The following is a 21,512-nucleotide window of genomic DNA, read 5'->3' as shown; positions in this document are numbered from 1 at the left end:
AGTCTGTTCATTTACATTTGTCTTTGCACACGTTCAAAAGACTAACACAAGTCCGCTTTTTCGTTTTCGAGGTCCTCGCGGTGAAGTTTGCGCTCGTTTGCTTCTGGAAGCTTCTGTGCTGTTGATCAAGCCAAACTTGGGAGCGTGGCCTAGTTTCAGCACATTTTAGAGATATTTAATGACGTCCATCAGGCTGACAGCATATGACCTGATCTTATGGGCAGAGAAAGGGGAGCCGCTATTGTGAGAGTGTCTCCCGTCACTAACTACACTCGAAGTAGGTTGATCCATTGAAATCTAGGTGACGATTTCTAATGTCTCAAAAAACCAAATAAGATTACAGGGACAACTCAGGGTCCTCCACAAAACAGATTAACACTGAGTGATTACTTCTGGCAGGGCCTCTCCGTAACACTTTAATCTCTCCGGAACGACGGTTCATTGCGGGATAAAGCTGAGGATAACAACAGCCCTTTACTGCTTTATATAATATGATGATTCTGGGATTGGTAAGTCTGGAGTCCACATTTTACGTGCAGGTGAGCTGGCTTCCACATCTGTGAGAGGAGCACTTCACACCAAGAAGAGGATGGATCCTGGAGAAATATGTAATATTTTTTACATTGTTTAATTACAAATAGACCTCAGTTTCCTAGATGATTGAGGATTAAATCTGTTAAACTGTATTTAAATGTTTGAAAAACAGATTAGTTAAAAATGTCTAAAAAAAGATGCTAATGTTCATTTCAAAATGAGTAGTTGATCATTGAATCGCTGCCGGTTACTTTCCTGTGATGATGCGATATTTCGAGGGCAGGTCTGGAATTCCGCTAGTTCTGAACTATTCATGTTTGGTAAAAGTTCACTACTAGCAGAACTCAGATTTGCTCCCGACTACCGTCGAGGAAATCTCCCCTTCTGCTGTCTGAAGTGATGGATTAGGCTCGGAGTTTGCGAAGCAGCTGCTTTTTATGTCCACTTACTGTGCATGATTATACTGGTGTGGGTTAAACAAAGCCAACCTTTATATGGCCTGATGTTTAGCTCACATCAGGAAATAAGACTGTTCTTAGTCTATGATATGTGTGCGTGTTAAATGTCCGTACAGAAAATGTCTGCTCATTTATGATTTATTTTAGACTACAGGTGTCTTACTGATACATATTTACTGCAATAAAGATGTATTCATTTATGAAAATGTACTTCAAATTGGTCCAGTGTGTGTGTGTGTGTCCAGGCACCAGGTAAGAATTTGTTATTGAACTGTGCACGCTATGCAATTGGGTTCCATTTCTTATTTCCATGTGTTGAATAATTTGGGGTATTTGTGTGCTACTATAACATACAAAGAGTAGGAATTTTAAAATAAAGACAAAGCTAATCCATAGCATGATATATTTATTTCACTTGGTTTTTTTTACATTTTTGTCTTTGCATACAACTCTTGATGATAAGAATATTAGAAGCCCACTCAAAGCTATTTACAATATCTATGTCACAAACAAGCTTCAACAACTTAAGAAGGTGAAACTTTGGAGACTTCAGTGACGGATTGACTTGATGATTCCTCATCGTCGCCTCCACTCATTCCCAGCATTTTCTTCATACATGAGCGGAACTAAAAGGAGAAAACGAGACAAGGAAAATGTGTTACTGAGGAAAACATCTTTCCCCTGTCGTTTCCTTAAATCTCCACTAGAGGGCGCAGTCGATCTTAATAAGTCCACAAAGGTCGATTCACCAACCTGTTTATTGAGGACGACGTAGATAATAGGGTTGTACACTGTGGAGGCTTTTGAAAAACAGGCGGGGATGGTCGCCAGTCTCAGATCAAATGGTGTCCCACGATTATTGACAACCCACAGAGCAAAACTTGCATAAGGCAGCCAGCACACCAGGAAGCCTAATATCATGACCACCACCATCCTGGTTACCTCCCTCTCTGCCTTCTGGGTGGACGCAGACTCAGCCTGGGCCTTTGCTGCCTGCGGGGAAAGACCAGATCGGACAGAAGTGAGAAAAGTGTGACATTTTATATTTCATTTTTCTCTATTATTGCAGAGCCTGAGCTGCTAAAGTCAAAGTCACATTTGAGATAAAGGCAATATGATGAAGTGGACATAAATGGTGTAAGAATCCTGATTTAATCATATTTAATAAAGGTATGAATTAAGAGTACATTAAGACTACAATTTAAAATAAAGAAGAAAACTATTAAAGTTGCATGTTTGTACAGTTGGGAACTATATAATAATGTCTCATGAGGGAATGTGATAGGAACTTACAACAACTTATTTATAGGTTGAGCTTTAAATCAGAATTTTCAAGTTTAAAGTCATGACTGCGGTCATGAATTCTTCATATTTTGATGATCAAAAGCTGTTTCTCTATTCTTCCATGACTGAAAAATGATTTTGTCCAAAAAACACATGAGCTAAAACAGAGCGTAACATTTGGAGGAGATGTTCTCAAACAAAGCACACAGACCCACTTTCCATCCACTTAACATAGCGTAGCCTTAACCTCCTGTGTACACTCTACACACACAATAACGCTCAGTGAAGATGCTTCACTTACGGATTTCAGCATGACAAGTAGCTGCGAGTAGCAGAAAACGATGACAAATAAAGGGACGGCAAAGCCAAAGCCAAATATGAACCACACATAGGACTCGTTGTTATACTTGTTGCCAGTCGTATACCAGTCTGGTCCACAGGAGCACTGGAAGCCCTCTGGGATATACCTAAACACACACACACACACACACACACACACACACACACACAGTGAATCTGTGCTGTTCAGGAGGTGCAGAATAGCTTCACTTTGTTGGTTTTTAAGGTGATACTTTAGCTGCTGACTGCAGTTACCTGCTGGTAATAATCACTTGTTCATACTGACCTACTCCATCCAAAGAGAGGAGGAGCTGAGATGATCAAAGCAAAGAACCAGGTAAATATGCAACAAACTATAGCGTGATCGGGTTTGAAGATGAAGTTCCCGAGCGGCTTGCAGACCACCAGCCATCTCTCAAAGGCTACGACAGCGAGAGACCACAGGCTTACCATACCTGCAACCAAAACAGAGAGGGATGAAATCGCCGCAGCCTGGTCCGTTTCAAACGAGTCGGTCTGGTGCACAAGACGTCTGTCTCAACGACATTAAAGAATCCCTGGCTCATTAAAGACTAAACTCTCTATTTAATATGTCACTCTTTAAAGTCCTTACCACCAAGGGTTGCTGCAAATCCCTCGATCTTGCATCCCAGGGGACCAACTATCATGTATCTGACAAAGAAGCAGCAGAAGCAGGTGAAGGAGCCCACAGTGGTGACCAGGAGGTTTGAAAAAGCCAAGTTCACCAGGATGTAGTTCAGATGGGACCGGAGCTTCTTATATTGGATAGTGCATGCAATTGTGAGCACATTTATGCCTGTACCAGCCACAAATAGGAAAAACATGAATGCTGACATCCCGTAAAAGACTGCAGGACTCCCCAAGTGATCCTGTGGGACCAGGAACGGGCTGAGGGCTGTGATGTTGTCAACGTCCAGGGGAATGGGGATATAGAAGTCTTCTTGGAATTCATGCTGGCGAACTCCCCTCATTCTCATCTTTTAGAGTAGCAAATAATATAAAAAAAAATCAATACTTATGAAAAGCTCTTTTCATAAGTATCCTAAAACGCTACTGTAGTTAATCTTAGATCCAAATTCATGTGACAGCAAGGCCGTCTCGCTCTCGCTGGAGGGGCGTTAAAGCCACATTTATAGGAACTTTGAGGACTCAACTTAATTGGCTTATGGGAAGGATTTGTTTTACCAAAGCTCTGCTTCAGCGGCCACACAGAGTCGTACTACCACACGTGATGCGCGGCCTCTTATCATTGGTTCACCTTGAAATTGGTGAAGGTGTGTTCCAAAGCTAAGAGTGCATCAGCATTCAACGAGCATTTATTCTTTTTGTTACTGGACTTTAACCTTCAGATCTTTTCATAGTAGAGTCAGACTTCACTCGTGGAAACCTCGTTTTCAATAATTGTGACAAATAAACACCTTCAATAACTGACAGCCATCAGTCATGTGTCATCAGTTTTAGGTTCCTGTTTGGTGTTCTTCTGGTTTTGACTGTTTGGTGGTTTTTAGCCTTTACTTAAAATGAGTATTATTAAAGTTACACCAGATATTCTCATGATTTCATTTAGGAGTGATTTTTACCTTCTGCATTTACTGTAAAGACTCTGAGACGAGACTAAGTCGGCGCCCCACCCAAATTAAAGGAGGTAATGATGTTGTCAAACTGGATTTTGTCATTTTTGGGTACGGCGGGCCTTTAGTTTCCTCATGTCTTTTTCCTGTTTTTTTTATTTCTCTCTTCGGTCTTGAAACACCTCCGCCTCTTTTTTAAACTACCAGACAGCAACTGTGGTTGATTTGGCTGCTTTTTGTGAGGATTAGACAAACAAGAGTGTTCTTAAAAGCAGCAGTTCTTCTTCTTTGGACGTTTCTTTACATCAAAAGTTGGAGCCACTTAATAATGCATCTGTTTTAAGGAAGAGTGCGGCAGCATTTGCCAGCTAATCTGATTTCACATAATAGTAAATCTGATAATCTCATGTACTGTAGCCTTTTATAATCCACTCGAGTGGGTTAACACAGACTTTGTGTCACCACCTTGGCCCTCTGCCTTTTTCCCCAAGATTACCGGATGTGCAGGGCGCTGACGACACCGACCCATTACAGAAAACTGTTGTAGATGATAATAAAGCGACATGTTGAAATCACCGTCACACCATCAGTGTGTGTGCCTTTCACTCACAATTCACCAAACAGAGACTACAACACTCGGCAGGACCACGTTTGGAGAAATTAGTCACGATGCTGATGAGCATTTTCATTGAGCAGCAGAAAGGAAAAAAACATGGCAGGTCAGATGTGTAGGATTTTTAAGCAGCTGTTGCCAATCGTCAACAATAATCTGCATAAACATGCTTTATGATATACGTCTTGGATGCGGGGAATCCTCCATGTGGTTGTACGGTAGCCAGGAATGGTCAAACTTGAATATAAACTTCAGTATTCAGTACCATCCTTCATATGCTATTACCCACCACTTTAAACAACCATAAGTAACAAAACGATACACAAGTTAAGTCCGTTGGTGTCCAAGCTGTTTGCATTGAATCCCTTGGAGAGGTTAATCCAGTCAGGACTAATACTCCTTACTAATCGTATTCTGTCTGTGTAACCTGCTTGTTGCGCGAATTAGGCTGGATAATCTTGACCTTTAATATGCTATCAGGAAATGATTAACCTCTCTTCAGCATGTCCAAAGCCAGTGTCACAATTAGAATGTGGGATGTGTATCTCTACCTCTTTAATAAACCTTCAAAGTTGCCTTTGAAAATATCCTATATGATGGTTAACAACACACGACTATCAGCTGAAGCCTGAGGCCAGTACAGGAAGTAAAATCCTACACTAAAAAAAAGAAAAATCCAGTTGCTTCAGGGCTCTCAAACATTTATATATTTCTTTAAGTGCTGAAATTAATGCTAACAAACACTCTACACAGGCCAAAGTAAAGCCCTTACAAAGCATGGACTTGCCACTAAAATGGTTTCTATAGATACAGAATAATTCTTTGAGATTACAGTTCAATAGAGCACTGACACATTGACCAACATCATCTGATTGGTCGACTGTGTGATCACAACCTTTAAATGCTGGAATTAAAACCATCAAAGTGTTCACGAACACAGAAATGTGAACCAATTCTGACTGGAGAAACTGTTGTGATATTTATAGTTAAAATCCACACACATCTTGTTCAAAAGAATCTCCAACTGCTGCCTCGGTAATCCTGGATGCATGTCATTTGCGAGACTTTGTGCTTTTATCTTGTTAGGCCGTCAAAGTTCAGCCCTCCACTTGTTGTCTAAGGCTCTTAAAGAATGTAAACCCACACAAGCAGCGGAGATTAGAACTGAAGATCAGTGTGTTTGTCTCAGCTCCACTGACCTGGAACTCCACTGTGCAGCTCACGACACACAAGCATCATTCGGATCAAAAGTAGTATCATTTTGAACCTTCAAATATAAAACTTAGTGGCACACGTGAGGTACAATCATTGGGCAATTTTAAGGGCCTGGATCACACAAATGTGTCTTTTCTGTCCAATTTCACTTTAGTTTTCTAAACCTATTTGGATTGATTTTAAAAAAATACATTTATTTATTGTGCATACAGACCTGAAAGTGACATGAAAACTTGACATGACAACAGTAAAGAGACTGAACAATTTCCTCAGCTTTCATAATAATCACATAGATGGATATGAGATAACTGCAAGAATCAGGACTTTCAAAGTCTGCTCAGACACATTACATTATATTGTTGATTATCGAAATGAGTTTCAAATTATTTAAACACTGAAAAAGTACTACAGATCATTGCACCTACATGCAAAAATACACATCAAATTCCTAAGGCTTTAATATAATATGACAATTTTAAAAACCCAACTCTTACTGTAACAATAACTGCGCTGCAATAAATGTTAAAATATGCTATCAATTAATTACCTGAATTATAAAATTATTTTAGATTTGGTCTGATGGCAGAAGACATGCGATGTTTGATGATGAACAAGTTTTAGAAAGTACATTTAAGTGTTCGAGAGCGACAGAAAAAGCAGCTCGGATGCGTCGCGACGCTCGCTGGGTGTGTGATACCGCCTTGTACCAGCAGGGGGCTCTCAAACCGTCGGTGTGGGCGTGGCAACGCAAGGCTAAAACGGAAATTTAATGCTCAAACCCGACAGGTTTTTCACCTCTACAAAGTTCTAAACATTGTACGCGAATGAAAAACAAATGGCACAACAAGAGGAGTAAAGAAAAAGTTATTTATGCACAGAAGTCGCCATCTTTAGTAAGGGACAATAAGCCGAGTGCTGCAACACAACTTATTGCAATTTGCTGCAACTCCCTATCTTCACCATTTAATGTTGGCCCCACGTTCGTATCGGCTGGATTTTACAGCATCTGACTAGACAGAGCCCCAATGACTTATTGAGAATTCCAGATACGTCAAAAAAATCCTACGCGTTTGTCACAGATGAGCAGCGAGCGGTTCTCCATCGCCATGTTTACTTTGGGTGACGCCAACTCTCTTCCATTTTCCTCCGCCTCTGGTTGTCAAGAAGATGGCAGCTTCCAGGCAGGCATGAGAGGAGATACTTCTTCAAAAATCGAATGAATTTGGACTATTGTTGCACGATCAGACTACACGCCAGTGTTTTTGGACTTACTGCACCGAAAAAAGTGAGTACAATTTTGAAATATTCGCGCTCCCGTAGTTTGTTTTGCTTTGTTGTGGCAAACCGCCCGGCCATTTTTCTTGTGGGAGCTGTACAACTAGGCCGATTGTCGAAAAGATGGCTGCTTCCAGAGACGGCATGAAACACAATAACATTCTGTTTGTGCAGTTAAATTCCATTTAGCGCTCTTTGGAGATTGGCGTTAAATGTACTGTTATGCCAGGAAGATTGTGCATATCAAAATAATACGAAAACGTGTTGCATATAAATGTAATTTTAAGCGACGCTTTGACAGATGCCAGCCGCACAGCTAATGCTGTTAGCTTTGGTGAATTAGGTTTAGCATGTTGCCGCTAATGCTAAGAGTGTAGCTAGCATTATAAAGCATTCGATTCTTCAGACCGGCCTCATTTCTGGAACTACTCTCAAACTTATTCGACGTGGGATAATCCAATTGTTTCTTTCGCGGTTACATTTGTAAGTTTTTAATGATCCCTGTTGTTAATAATTGCGTTATACTGGTTGCAAAGAATGCTAAGCTTGGTAGCTACAAGATGGCGACTCCCAGGGAGGCATGAAAATAGCCGACTCTTGATAACATTTTGCAGCGCACGTTAATTGCGAGTCGCACCTACACATTGTTGTGTTTATTTGGTGACCTATTGATTCATGTGCGTTTCATATTTGACCGCTGTCGTTGGCGAGCTATAATAGATTTTCTTCTTTAACCGCTTCCGCCATTTTTCAGATTGGCAGCGGGGTTAGCGGGGGTTTGTTTGGCTACAAGATGGCGGCTTCCATGGAATGAATTCAATGGTTAGAGACAAATAAGCTAGCACTTGTACAAATAATGCGCTGAAATGTTTAGTTTCAAGCTGCTGCCGCCGCTTACGGCGAGGGACTACCTCTGTGAAGTACACTGGATTTATATTCTGCAATTGCAACTTTAAGAATCCAAGCTGCTTTACGTTTTTCCGGTCTTCTCTGGGGGGGGGATACTGTATACACAACCTCGGGTGACAGATGCAGCAGTCGAACTTTTAGGACAGATGAAGAGAGAATTTAGGAACAATCACAGTAAGCGTTAAAAATGCGTGTTTTTATTTTTGCGTCTGGTAGAAGTCATGTCTGCCACTGGGACCACGGCGTCAGTTCTGCAGCCGCGGTGGAAACGGGTCCTCGGATGGTCCGGTCCGGTTCCGCGGCCCAGACATGGACACAGAGCAGTGGCCATAAAGGAGCTTATGGTCGTCTTTGGTGGTGGAAATGAGGGGATTGTTGATGAACTACACGTATATAATACAGGTAAGATGAACTTTGCCGATATATTTAGGTCATTTGTTGTTCCGTATGCGTACTTTTAATCTTAACGCCAGACGTGGGATTTAAAAAAGAAAACATTTTTACACTAAAACTTAGTCTTAACGCACTGTAATTATTTATTATAAACACCGATTCATGACGCACAAAAACTGATGTGTAGGCCTCAGTGGGCCAAAATACCGCGCGATCGCATTTGGCGCCCTCTTCCGGCGGAACCGGTCAGTTACGCGCGTAAAAAAGGCGGGCTAAAGTAAAATGGATGATTCGGTTTGATTCCAGACCGTCCTTGAATCAACAAGGACGGACAAATTGAGCAAAAGTTGTGGGCACTTGCATACATAGTTGGCATTATGTTCTTAAGTTATTATGGTCCTTTTTTAGGGTAAGGTTTAGGTATTATGCCCATCTTAATTTAGTTTGGTTACCCTGAATGAAATTCTGACAGATACAGAATCAGACTTGTAGTGCAATTCTCCTTTTTTATTGTGGTATTAAATTTATAGCACCTATGTTTATTTTTTTCTAAATTGAAATACATTTGAAACCAAACATGGTTGCCATCCCCCTTTTTTTAAGTATTGTTCCACATGTGCTCTTTATAAGTTATGATGCACATAATGGGACTCCCCCTCTTGTTTTACGGCTTCGCATGAAGGACCTGATAATGCAGCGCAGTGTGTCCAGTATAGTCATAAATATCATTTGAACCAATCCCTCTTTGTTTATTTTGTGTTTAGGTCATCTATAGTTGTTACACAGTTGGTAGTACTCGATGCAGGAAAGTGTCTACTAACTTGACTGTCTTTTTTTGTATTTATAGCTACAAACCAGTGGTTCATCCCAGCAGTCCGTGGCGATATTCCTCCAGGTTGTGCTGCCTATGGGTTTGTCTGCGATGGCACAAGGTTGTTGGTATTTGGTGGAATGGTTGAATATGGAAAGTACAGCAATGATCTCTATGAGCTTCAGGTAACAGTCCATGTCGACATGCTCTTACAGGTTTGAGTGGTACATTTTAAGTTGATCTGTCAATGTTATACAGGTTTCAGCTTGGTGTCTCTACATCTATGAGCATCAATGCAAAACTGTGTTTTGTCTGTATCTGTCATAGGCCAGCAGATGGGAATGGAAAAAATTAAAAGCCAAAAATCCAAAGAATGGCCCCCCTCCTTGTCCTCGTCTTGGCCACAGTTTTTCTCTAGTTGGCAACAAATGCTACTTGTTTGGTGGACTAGCTAATGACAGCGAGGACCCAAAAAACAACATTCCCAGGTACAGTGGGAAGCCTGCAGGCCTCGTGCTGGTGCTACAGACTTTTGTTCAACTAATTGTGAATGTGGTGTTTTTCTGTTCTCAGATATTTAAATGATTTGTACACACTTGAGCTCCGTGCTGGTTCTAGTGTGGTAGGATGGGATATTCCTATTACTTATGGAGTTCTGCCTCCTCCGCGGGAAAGCCACACTGCTGTCGTATACACAGACAAGGCAAGCAGGAAATCACGGCTGATAATTTATGGAGGGATGAGTGGCTGTCGCCTTGGAGATCTGTGGACTCTTGACATTGGTGCGTTTGTTTTTGTCTTCATTTTTTAAAAGAAAAAAAGGTGTCAATGATACTGTTTAACAAGGGATTGAAGCATCAGCGAGATCTGGTTCCTTTGTTTGCATATCACCCCACAAACGTAATGCTGCTTTTTCCAGATACCCTTACATGGAACAAACCTTCAGTTAGTGGGACAGCTCCGCTTCCAAGAAGTCTTCACTCTGCCACCACTATCACAAACAAGTAAAAAATGCTACAACCCGACAATAACTTGCACTTTTTTACATTATTCATGTTTATCTTCCAGTATGTCAGGGTGAGCCTTGCTGTAACATCTTATTCTGTCATACAGGATGTACGTTTTTGGAGGATGGGTTCCTTTAGTAATGGATGATGTCAAAGTGGCCACGCATGAGAAAGAGTGGAAGTGCACAAACACCCTTGCCTGCCTAAATCTCGGTTTGGAAATCTATCATATCAGTATATGACTTGGCATTAAAGAGCTGCTTTAAAAGAAGAACTTTTATACGTTTGTAGATAACATGTGCTGGGAAACAGTGTTGATGGATACTCTTGAGGACAACATCCCCAGGGCCCGTGCTGGCCACTGTGCTGTGGCCATCAATTCCCGACTCTACGTTTGGAGTGGCCGTGATGGTTATCGCAAAGCCTGGAACAACCAGGTCTGTTGTAAAGACCTCTGGTACCTAGAAACAGGTGGGTTTAATTCACCAAATGATGGTGCCTTCACAAAGATAGGTTGGTAAATTGCTGCCCTTCCCATCTCCAGAGCGTCCACATGCCCCTGCCAGGGTGCAGTTAGTCCGTGCCAACACAAACTCCCTGGAGGTGAGCTGGGGTGCCGTTTCAACGGCTGACACCTACTTACTGCAGCTTCAGAAGTATGACATCCCTGCAACTCCAGCTGCAGCTTCTCCAGCCATGAGTGCAACCTCCTCACTGCCAGTAAACTCTCCCAAGAGCCCCGCCCTGGCTGCTGCAGCCCCCTCAGCTCAGAGTTTACCACAGACAGGTGACTGGTGGTTTTTCTCTTTCTTTCTTTTTTTTTTCTTCTTGTTTCTCTCATGACATTCTCAGTAATGTGTAAATTCTTAAGTGTAATGGTTGTCCATTTTTGTCCAGCTGTGTTAAAGGTTGCAGCTCAGCAGTCTGCAACGGGTGCATCTGTTGTCACCGTTCGACCCAGTCAGCCCATAAAATCTCCTGTCACTGTGACATCACTTCCTCCAGGAGTTCGAATGGTAGTTCCTGCACAGTCCACTCAAGGAACGGTAGGAGTGACAATTCATTCTTTTTTCTTTTTTTTGTCATACTTAATATGTTGGATGAGCCTGTTGAGTTTATATTTCTTGTTTTAGCCAATTGGTTCCAGCCCTCAGATGAGTGGCATGGCAGCTTTAGCAGCAGCTGCAGCAGCAACACAGAAGATCCCACCTTCGTCTGCAGGCACAGTTCTCAACGTTCCTGCTGGTGCAACTATTCTCAAGACAGTCGCTGTGACTCCTGGTGCTACCACCATGAAAGTTGCTTCTCCGGTCATGGTACAGAGCCAAAGAAACTCCTCAGTTTTGAACAATGTAGGGATCCTGTGAACCGTATGACAGTTGGCGACATATTTGTGTGCGTCAATAGGTCAGCAACCCAGCCACACGGATGCTAAAAACCGCTGCAGCACAGGTGGGCACAGCAGCAGCAGCATCTCCTACCACCACCAGACCCATCATCACTGTGCACAAGTCTGGCACTGTCACAGTGTCTCAGCAGGCCCAAGTGGTAACCACCGTAGTGGGAGGAGTTACCAAAACCATTACTCTGGTTAAGAGTCCCCTCGCTATGGGCGGAAGTGGCGCTATGGTAAGAAAACGGGGCTTCCTAGAAGTTATACTGACATTCTCGGAGTAACCTCTTTGTGTTTCTACACACACATCACACCTTCTATTTTCTTTTGCAGATCTCCAACCTTGGCAAGATGATGTCTGTGGTGCAGACCAAGCCAGTGCAGACATCAGCTGTCACAGGCCAGGCTTCCACCAACCCTCTCACACAGATCATACAGGTCAGCTATCTGCATGAGTACGAGAACAACTCAGGAGGTAGATTTATTTATGCTTACGCAACATTTCTTCTTCTTCCCAGACAAAGGGTCCGCTCCCAGCCGGCACCATTTTAAAGCTCGTGACTTCTGCAGATGGCAAGCCTACAACTATCATTACCACATCTCAGGCAGGAGGAACAGGAAATAAGCCCACTATCCTGAACATCAGTGGAGTTTCTCCTACCACCACTAAACAGGGCACCACGATTATTAAAACCATCCCCATGTCGGCCATCATGACACAGCCTGGTGCTACAGGTCTATATTTATTCAGTTGTATCATTTTACAACTCTCTAAAAGCAGAGTTGATTACAGTGGGACCTCTACTTACGAATTTAATTCGTTCCAGAAGTTGTTTGGTAACCTGAAGATTGCAAAAGTAGAGATGCGTTTTCCATGTAAATGCCCCAATCCGTTCCAAGCCCCCCAAAATTCGGACATAATGTTTTTAATAAATCATAAAAATGCATCAAAACATGTAACAAATACATGTTACAATTAGATTACTGCACAATAAATGTAGGATTCAGTGCAAGGCTTCTCCAGGAACAAAATAAACTTTATCACAGGCTAATCTTACATTATCTATAATCTTACATTGCCGTCATTACTAGCAACGAACGTTAACACTTGTAACACCGCCATCTAATGGACAAACATACGAACACCCACAATAAATAAAAGTTAAACGATGGCGATGCTGGGATACACACAAACTTGTACATATTGACGTCCCTCCTAGCCAATGGGATGACAGGAAAATGCTAGGCGATGGCCAATGGCAGAGCAGCTACAAGCAAGTTTGTGTTCGCTAAACTCCGCGAGCTGCGAGTAGCAGCGGTAGCATATTTTTGACCTTCGTATCCTGAAATTTCTTTCGTAACGAGAGGAAATATTTTCCCGTTGAGACGCTTCGTAACCTGAAAATTTCGAATGTAGAGACGTTCATAAGTAGAGGCCCCACTGAATTATGAAACAAGTACCCAATACATTTGGTCATTTCAGGTGTAACAAGCAGCACAGGCATCAAAACACCCATCACAATCCTTACCACAAAGGTGATGACCACTGGAACTCCGGGGAAGATCATCACTGCAGTGCCCAAACTTGCCACTGCAGCTGGTCAACAGGGTCTTACACAGGTGAAGCCTTGGTGTGAAATCTTGTAATAATGCCCATTTTAATTTACAGGTGTGCTAAAACTTTGAGCTACGTTTGTAACACAGTTAAGAAGTCTAATCCAAACTTGTTTGCCTTTAGGTGGTGTTAAAGGGAGCTCCTGGCCAGCCTGGCACCATTTTGCGGACTGTACCAATGAGCACAATGGGGGGTGTACGGCTTGTCACACCAGTGACTGTGTCTGCTGTTAAACCCACTGTCACAACGCTGGTTGTCAAGGGGACCACAGGTGAGAGAAACACATTTCTGTCAAACGTTCAGACATCATAGTTTAACCTCACGGGGATTTTTTTTGTAAGTATCGAATATCCTGAAACCTTCCTTTGTAGGTGTCACCACGCTTGGGACAGTGAGTGGTACTGTCTCCACCAGCCTGGCAGGAAATACAGTCGACAGTTCCAACGCCTCTCTGGTTACCCCCATCACCACACTGGGGACCATTGCTACCTTGTCCAGCCAGGTCATCACCCCATCCGCTATAACTGTGTCTGCTGCCCAGACTAGTCTAACGTCTGCGTCCACGCTGCCCTCCTCAACCATGACTGTTCAGGTAAAAAAAAACCCTGCTTATTCTTGTCCTTAAGGTTCAACTGACTATTCTTTTAAGTTAGTAGGGGGACTTTGTCATGCGGTTTTATGGTTTTTAAGATAATTTTCTTTTCTGTTGTTCAGAATCAGCCCACCCAGGTGACTCTAATCACAACTCCAAGTGGTGTAGAAGCTCAGCCAGTCCAGGATCTACCAGTGTCCATCCTGGCTTCACCCACGTCTGAACAGCCCAGCTCCACTGAGGCTGGAGCAGCTGGTGATGGGTCTGGGACTGTGACCCTGGTCTGCTCAAACCCACCTTGTGAGACCCACGAGACAGGAACAACCAATACAGCTACAACTTCCTCTGCTACCATGGGAGCAGGAAAGGTGTGCTCCAACCCACCCTGTGAGACCCACGAGACGGGAACAACCAATACAGCTACAACTTCCTCTGCTACCATCGGAGCGGGAAAAGTGTGTTCCAACCCACCCTGTGAGACCCACGAGACGGGAACAACCAATACAGCTACAACTTCCTCTGCTACCATCGGAGCGGGAAAAGTGTGTTCCAACCCACCCTGTGAGACCCACGAGACGGGAACAACCAATACAGCTACAACTTCCTCTGCTACCATCGGAGCGGGAAAAGTGTGTTCCAACCCACCCTGTGAGACCCACGAGACAGGGACTACCAACACGGCCACAACTGCATCTTCAAACATGTCTGCACTCCGTGTATGCTCCAACCCACCGTGTGAGACCCACGAAACTGGGACAACTAACACAGCAACCACAGCATCAGCTAATATAGGACAGCCCCGGCAGGTGTGCTCCAATCCACCCTGTGAAACCCACGTCACAGGTACCACCAACACAGCAACCCAGTCCTCCTCTAACATGAACACAAGCCTGACAGGAACCACGCAGAGGGTGTGCTCAAACCCGCCCTGTGAAACACACGAGACGGGGACCACCAACACCCCGTCCACGGCCACCTCCAGCATGGGAGGTGAGCAGACAAGTACAGTTACGGGCATTGTCCAGCAGGAATGTTCAAACCCACCTTGTGAAACGCATGAAACTGGGACCACCAACACAGCCACCACTGCTACCTGTAGCATGGAAACAACTGAAGGAACAGGTATAACTGCACTTCTTGTGTGGGAACTCTGGGAGGGGGGGGTGTAATACATGGCAGATTTATTTCTAATTTTATGGCCGTAGTGACTTCATTTCATAAGGTCAGAGTAATGTTATATATTTTATTACACAGCCACCCAGCAGACGGAAGAAGAAGCTAAAGCCGCTAGCAACACGGAGGTAGTTGCCACCACTGCAGCGACTGACATCGTTACCACCACTCAGGGCAGGGCCATCACTACTGTCACTCAGTCTACTCCAGCCCCCGGACCATCTGTTCCTGTAAGAAAGTCATTGCTATCAGAACTGTTTAATATGCCCCTGGAGTAAGTTACAATAACCAGCTGGTGTTGAGTTACACTGAATCTTTATCTGAATTATTTCTCACCCTGTGCCAAATCTTTTCTCGGGTTCCTGTCTGCAGTTGATTTCATCGATCACAGAGGGCGTGAGCACTGCTGAGAGCTCCACAGAGGAACCCATGCAGACTGATGAGACGCCATCAGCTGAGTCGGCACCTGCGGCGGAGGAGGCTGCTGCAGCAGTGGCGATGGAGGCGCAGGCGGAAGTAAGTCGTGATATTGCTTAAGCTTCTGCAGATGGCGTGTAGATGTAACCGGTATCGCATCTTTAGGGGGAGACGGCCACAGCAGCAGCGTTGAATCTTCCCTCCGAGCTGATGACCGAAGGCCAAGGAGCCACGCTGATGGTGACGGGGCTGTCGGACGAGGAGCTGGCCGTGACCGCAGCGGCCGAAGCTGCCGCTCATGCCGCGGCCACCGAGGAGGCTCAGGCGCTCGCCATCCAGGCCGTCCTCCAGGCAGCTCAGCAAGCCGTCATGAGTGAGTTCAGCCAATGCGATGTCCGCGATGATCTGCTGTTTCCGTGATGCCGAGATGTTTTAACATGCGGGCTATTGTCCGCTAACAGGCGAGGGAGATTCCACAGCAGAAACCCAACAGCCTACAAACATCCCAATCATGCTGACGCAGCAGGAGCTTGCAGCACTTGTCCAGCAGCAGCAGCTGCAGGAGGCTCAGGCAGCTGCTCAGCAAGCCTCGGTGGGCACCAGTCTACCCACCGAGGGCCTCGCCCCCGCCGACAGCCTCAACGACCCCTCCGTCGAGAGCAACGGGCACAATGAGATGGCTGCCGCCGTCACCAGCGCCGTGGCCTCATTGCTTCCGTGTGCCACCGCAGAGAGTAGGTGTTGGACACCTGACGTTTGATTTGGATGTCTTCCGAACGTTAAATTGATCCTGTTTTCCTTCCTTCTTTCCACAGCGCTCGCTCCATCGAGCACGTTTGCGCCCGTTGTGTCGGTGGCGAGTCCCGCCAAACTGCAGGCTGCAGCCACTTTAGCAGAGGTGGCCAACGGCATCGAGGGAGAGGTGAGCCGCTGCTTTTTTGAACATCCTGTACATAACTCAGACAGGAGTTACATGTTGAACTGTGTTGTTTTTTACAGAAGCAAGACCCTCAACCAGCCCCAGTCAAACCAGCTGTAAAGAAAGAAAACCAGTGGTTCGACGTTGGAATTGTTAAAGTTACAAATATGGTTGTCACTCACTTTTATGTGCCAGCGGATGATTCCCATGGAGACGTGAGTGCCCGCTGGGCCTTTTCCTCCCATTCATCCGTCTGCTGTGTTCATGGCGGAAGTGAAACCTCTGCTCCCTGGTTGCAGGATGACTCTGGTGTCGTGCCAGACTACGCTCAGATGAAGAAAATGGAGCTGCAGCCTGGAACGGCTTACAAGTTCCGTGTTGCGGGAATCAACGCTTGTGGCCGTGGGTCCTTTTCAGAGATATCCGCTTTCAAGACTTGCCTACCGGGCTTCCCCGGAGCGCCGTGCGCCATCAAAATTAGCAAGGTAAGCACATCAGGTTAACAGGAAGACGTGACGTGACAGCCAGTGACAGCCACTGACCGGCCTTCCTCCCACGCTTCCCCCGCAGAGCTCGGATGGTGCTCACCTGACCTGGGAGCCGCCGTCTGTGACGTCGGGGAAGATCATCGAGTACTCGGTGTATCTTGCCATCCAGAGCAACCAGACGGCCGAAGCCAAGGCCTCCACACCAGCACAGTTAGCCTTCATGCGGGTATATTGTGGACCCAACCCATCGTGCTTGGTGCAGTCGTCCAGCCTCTCCAACGCACACATCGACTACACCACCAAGCCAGCCATCATCTTCCGTATCGCCGCCCGCAACGAGAAGGGCTACGGCCCCGCCACTCAAGTTCGATGGCTCCAAGGTGAGAACGCCGACACGAACTAAGCCGCTAATGTGAACGAGCTCCTTAACCATCGATCTCAAATGTCCTGTCTGCTCTGTAGAATCTGGCAAAGACGCTTCCTCTGCGAAACCGGCTCCCAAAAGACCAGGCACCTCCCCTGACGCGTAAGTTCACCTTCGTTCCCTGCGCGGTCCCGGTGACGCGGCCAAGCTCTGACTCCGCTCTTGTGTGCTCTTGCAGTAAGGCTACTGGTCCAAAGAAAGCGAGGACGGACCAGTGAGGTCGCCCAGAGGCTCCTGCCAGTTTTCTCCCCCCCCCCCCCCCCCCCCAACTCACTGTCCTTTAATCAGGAAGACTGACCATCATGCTCATCCTAAATCTCATCCTCCGCCCTCAAGTCTCAGATCCAGGCAGTGACGGAGGCCCAACATCCGCTCGGAGCCGAGAAGCGAGTCGATCTGAGATGATCCTGTAGATAACCCCCCCCCCCCCCCCCCCCCCCCCCCGCTTCACCTTCCCCGTTCTCTTGGTTATAACTATTTTTAGAGCAACACAATGTTAGAAGCACATTATCTTTTTCAGCCACACCCCTTCCACCATTTAAAATCTATTTTTGGCTTGTTTCAGTAGTTGAGCAGTTTAGAGAAGCATTTAAATCTTTTTCACGAACTGGGAGCCAACCTGAGCTCAGTGATAACATTCTCTTTTTTTTGTTGGTTTTTTTTGTGTGTCTATTTTGTGAATCCCGGGGGGCTGTAGAGAGAGACTACATAAAACGATGTACAGTGTTGAAGACGGCTGCGGCTGCATTCGCTTAAACGAGAGTAAAAATCGGTATGGTAACAATTAAAGCACTTGTCCTCGCTGAACAAGGACATCGATCTTTCCTCCCTCTTTGGTTGCTCAAGACAAATTTGCTTCGTCAAGAACCAAGTCTGCCATCACTGTGCTTTTGGCCCCGAGCTGAAGACTGAGCGTCGACACGTCGTCGTGGACAAAAGAGCGACAAAGAGATTTTTTTTTGTTTGTTTTTGTTCCCCCGAAAAGAACGAGAGACTTTTCCTGGACTGACACTTGCAAAACACACAAAATTGCAAAATCTTCCCAAATATTTAGCAAGCAATGACGCAAAAGATCCTTTGTGTAGTTTATTTTTGTATTTTTTAAGCTCCCCCCCCCCCCCCCCTCCTTTGTCTGTATCTTGTGTGCATTTTTAAGAACCTTCAATTTTTTTAACTGTTGTTCATCCACATAGTTTTTGTTTGTGAGAAGCCGAGCGGCCGTCTCGATGTGGCCGCTGTATTTTAAAGGTCTTCGTTCGGTCGGTCGTATGTTGCTGTTGACGGACGGTAAAAGAGAGAGAAACTTTTGTATTTGTTCCACGTAGAATCGCAGAGGTTAATAGGACTGAAGGGAACTTTTGAAGTGGACCCAGGGAGAGGAGAGTTTTTACTTTGTTTACTACTCGACGCTTGTGTTGCTCCATTTGCCAAACATGGAATTTTCACAGGGTTTGAAGGAAGAAAACCCTTTTTTTTTTTTTTTCCTCCGGTCACACCAGTTTCCTCCCCGCAACATCCTTACCGATTGTCCTAAACACGTTTTATGCTCATGAATGTGGTGTCTCGATTCTTTAATTTTTAGAAATACTATTAGTAGGCACACCCCCCCCCCCCCATCCCATTGATGTATGTGAATCCATTTAATAAATTTGCATTTCTTTTCCTACCACGGCTCTGTATTTCAGCCCACAGACGGCGTGCAAACGTCAAAGCAAGCTAACATAGCCGGAGCCGCCTCACCTGTAAATTAGTTCAGAGCAAGAATAAAACCAAGAAAGAAAAAAACAAAAAAAAAAACACTTTTGCCTTTTATATAATTACCTGTAACAGTTTTTACATGTCGCTCATCTCTTGATTGCCTTTTTGTGTCCTTAGTCATAAAAACAAAATTCTATATATAAATATATATATATATATATATAGTCTCCCTGATTGTTCTGATTTGCTTTGAGTCACTGTAGTTATTTCACGCTCGCTTCATGACCGTACAAACGTTGTACAGGATGCAGGTTTCTGATTGGACAGGAGTGTATATTTACTGTGTGAGGCCGAATTCAGTTGCGATGGCGACAGCCTGGAAGATCCGAGCCAAGGGTTTTCACGTTTCTCCGGTTGGCGCCTCGGTTATCGGTTCCGTGGGGTCCCCGCCCCCCCCTCCCCCATTTACTTTCTAGAGATGAAACTTTCTATTCATATGCATTCATAATTTTTGTGCGTGTCGGTGTGTCTGTTGATCAAAACTAGACATGCATGCAAAAACAGTGTATTTTAGTAGTGATGCCTTAAGTTAGACCATAAGCTGAAAGATCTCAAAGAAAAGAAAAAGGAAAAAAAAAAATTTAATAAGTTTGTTCCTCTCCATGTGGTATACAGTTGTGTCCTTTTCTTCCACAGTACTGTTGCTGGGTCACTATTTTTGCACCCTGGTTAGATAGGTCATCATCAGCAGTGCCGAGCTCTCTGAACTTTCCCTCCCGCCCTGGGACAAGCGCTACCCTCAGCGCTCACTTTTGACTTTCTCTCGGCTGTTTGCAGGTTATCTGGAAATGTCCTGTATTTTCCAATGTGTGTTTTTGTACTGTAGGGAGTAATGTATCTTTTATCATCAAAAAAGAAATAAACATGTTAAACATAAAGGGATTGCGTGTCTTTTTGAGTTAAAGCACCTTTTGGGCTGCGATGAGCTGTTTTATTACTTTAGTATTAAGATCCAGTAAATGGACTTTAACCTTTGGTTTTCTAAGCGTGTTTTTGCTGGACACAACTGCGGCGCGTTTACAAATATTTAAATTAAATTTGGAGCTGGTTTAGTTTGGCCGCTAGAGGGCGGTACAGGCACCAGGTTCTGAAACCATCAAATCGATACAATCTCGTCACTATTATTAATTGTAGCTCTTAAACATCGCGATCGGTTTCTAATCACCCCGGTGTTGTTCTGATTAGATGTAGATCGTTTTCATACAATTACCACAGAAACATTTTACAAGTTTTTTGTCCAGAAGTGATTCTGTCATTTTAATCTCTCGTACAAGATGTATTTATTTAATTTTAGGACAGAGTTTAGGGAAATGTCATGATACCCCATAAACGTTGGATGGAGGGAACAAAAATGCATAGTGACAGCGTGAATATCAGAAAACAACCCGTTTGGCTTGTAATGAGGGGAGGGGGGGGGGGGGGGGGGGGGGGGGTGCGGGGTGCATTAAGATGAAGCAGAACCAGTCTCCAGTGTTTTTGATTGTGGGCCGAGCTGAGAATTTATAAAACCGATCATTGCAGCGCCACCTAGGGATGCAGTGTTTTAATTCAGGCATAATTTAGACCAAACTGTGCAGTTTCACGTTTTTGTGCCTTTGAGATCATTTCTGCAGATGGAACTTGAAAGGAGAAACGTTGATATTTAAAAACAAGCCCAACTTTAACAGAAGTCCCATTTTGTGCAGAATCTCCTTGAATTTAAAGCCAGAGGCCGCAAAGTGTCAGCCAGAGAGGTGATGCAGCATCATCCGTCCTCTGTACCTACCACAAGTGAGGGTGGATGAAGTGACAGGACAGCGCACGTCAGGAGAGAGAGGTAGAGAGACACAGAGAGAGAGGGAGAGAGAGGGCGAGAGAGGGCGAGAGCTCTCTGGGGTATGTCACTGCAGGACAGAGATAAGACCACCGCCTACACAGAAGCCTGTTTCAAGGGAATTAGTGAGCCGTCTCTGAGCGTCCACTGTTGACGCACGGCGCCATCCATCAGAGGACAACGACGGGCTCCCACCAACAACCAACTGTCTCCCCCCGGCGTCCCCGCGTCAGCCCCAACCGCTTCTCCTGCTCACAGGCTTCCACCAGAGCAGGCCTGACACGTGCACGCGCGCGTGCGTGCAGATTTACAACCTGTGATGATCACAGGCGTCTTCGAGGCCTACGTGCGCGTCGGCGCTGCTCTCTGACAGCGAGCGTCGGGCCCTGTAATTCCTGGCCTCCCTTTTTCAGCTTGATAACCTCTTATCAGAGCAGAGCAGGCTGCTCAGCCACATCCCTGCTCAGCTGCCCACGCCGCCGCCGCCGCC

The 21,512-nt window shown here is 45.0% G+C and overlaps 2 protein-coding genes across 4 annotated transcripts; one reads left to right on the top strand and one right to left on the bottom strand.

Moving 5' to 3' along the window:
- Positions 1-1,381: 1,381 nt before the first annotated feature.
- opn1sw2 (opsin 1 (cone pigments), short-wave-sensitive 2) lies at positions 1,382-3,761 on the bottom strand. The gene is made up of 5 exons (XM_003973672.3): positions 3,229-3,761; positions 2,902-3,070; positions 2,578-2,743; positions 1,746-1,985; positions 1,382-1,618 (listed from the first exon to the last, which is right to left on the bottom strand). Exons 1-5 carry the CDS (start codon positions 3,611-3,613, stop codon positions 1,517-1,519), a joined length of 1,062 nt encoding a protein of 353 aa, XP_003973721.1. The 5' UTR covers positions 3,614-3,761; the 3' UTR covers positions 1,382-1,516.
- Positions 3,762-6,793: 3,032 nt separating this feature from the next.
- hcfc1a (host cell factor C1a) lies at positions 6,794-20,087 on the top strand. Of its 3 annotated transcripts, none has more exons than XM_029826438.1 (28): positions 6,794-7,320; positions 8,436-8,621; positions 9,460-9,608; positions 9,751-9,911; positions 9,997-10,205; positions 10,343-10,427; positions 10,537-10,643; positions 10,722-10,901; positions 10,975-11,217; positions 11,328-11,476; positions 11,564-11,746; positions 11,838-12,059; positions 12,157-12,261; positions 12,342-12,558; positions 13,307-13,443; positions 13,562-13,709; positions 13,810-14,030; positions 14,153-15,152; positions 15,285-15,433; positions 15,576-15,719; positions 15,786-15,993; positions 16,082-16,354; positions 16,436-16,542; positions 16,620-16,754; positions 16,839-17,024; positions 17,110-17,407; positions 17,490-17,553; positions 17,630-20,087. In XM_029826438.1, exons 2-28 carry the CDS (start codon positions 8,441-8,443, stop codon positions 17,667-17,669), a joined length of 5,301 nt encoding a protein of 1,766 aa, XP_029682298.1. In that variant the 5' UTR covers positions 6,794-7,320; positions 8,436-8,440; the 3' UTR covers positions 17,670-20,087. The 3 variants fall into 3 exon arrangements, with proteins under 3 accessions (XP_029682298.1, XP_029682299.1, XP_011612668.2); XM_029826439.1 differs by lacking the exon at positions 6,794-7,320 and adding an exon at positions 7,332-7,793; XM_011614366.2 differs by lacking the exon at positions 6,794-7,320 and adding an exon at positions 7,991-8,132.
- The last annotated feature ends 1,425 nt before the right edge of the window (positions 20,088-21,512 follow it).

Source organism: Takifugu rubripes, chromosome 19, assembly GCF_901000725.2.
Source record: "Takifugu rubripes chromosome 19, fTakRub1.2, whole genome shotgun sequence".
Lineage (NCBI taxonomy): Eukaryota > Metazoa > Chordata > Actinopteri > Tetraodontiformes > Tetraodontidae > Takifugu > Takifugu rubripes.
This window is presented reverse-complemented; position numbering and strand designations above follow the sequence as displayed.

Excerpts from the sequence above, each read along its gene's own strand:
- opn1sw2 (XM_003973672.3), bottom strand. The coding sequence starts at position 3,613 with ATGAGAATGAGGGGAGTTCGCCAGCATGAATTCCAAGAAGACTTCTAT. Across the intron at positions 3,071-3,228 it reads ATTTGCAGCAACCCTTGGTG|GTATGGTAAGCCTGTGGTCT; the intron begins GTAAGGACTTTA and ends TTTTGGTTGCAG. Across the intron at positions 2,744-2,901 it reads CCTCTCTTTGGATGGAGTAG|GTATATCCCAGAGGGCTTCC; the intron begins GTCAGTATGAAC and ends GTGTGTGTTTAG.
- hcfc1a (XM_029826438.1), top strand. The coding sequence starts at position 8,441 with ATGTCTGCCACTGGGACCACGGCGTCAGTTCTGCAGCCGCGGTGGAAA. Across the intron at positions 9,609-9,750 it reads ATGATCTCTATGAGCTTCAG|GCCAGCAGATGGGAATGGAA; the intron begins GTAACAGTCCAT and ends TATCTGTCATAG. Across the intron at positions 10,206-10,342 it reads TCTGTGGACTCTTGACATTG|ATACCCTTACATGGAACAAA; the intron begins GTGCGTTTGTTT and ends TGCTTTTTCCAG.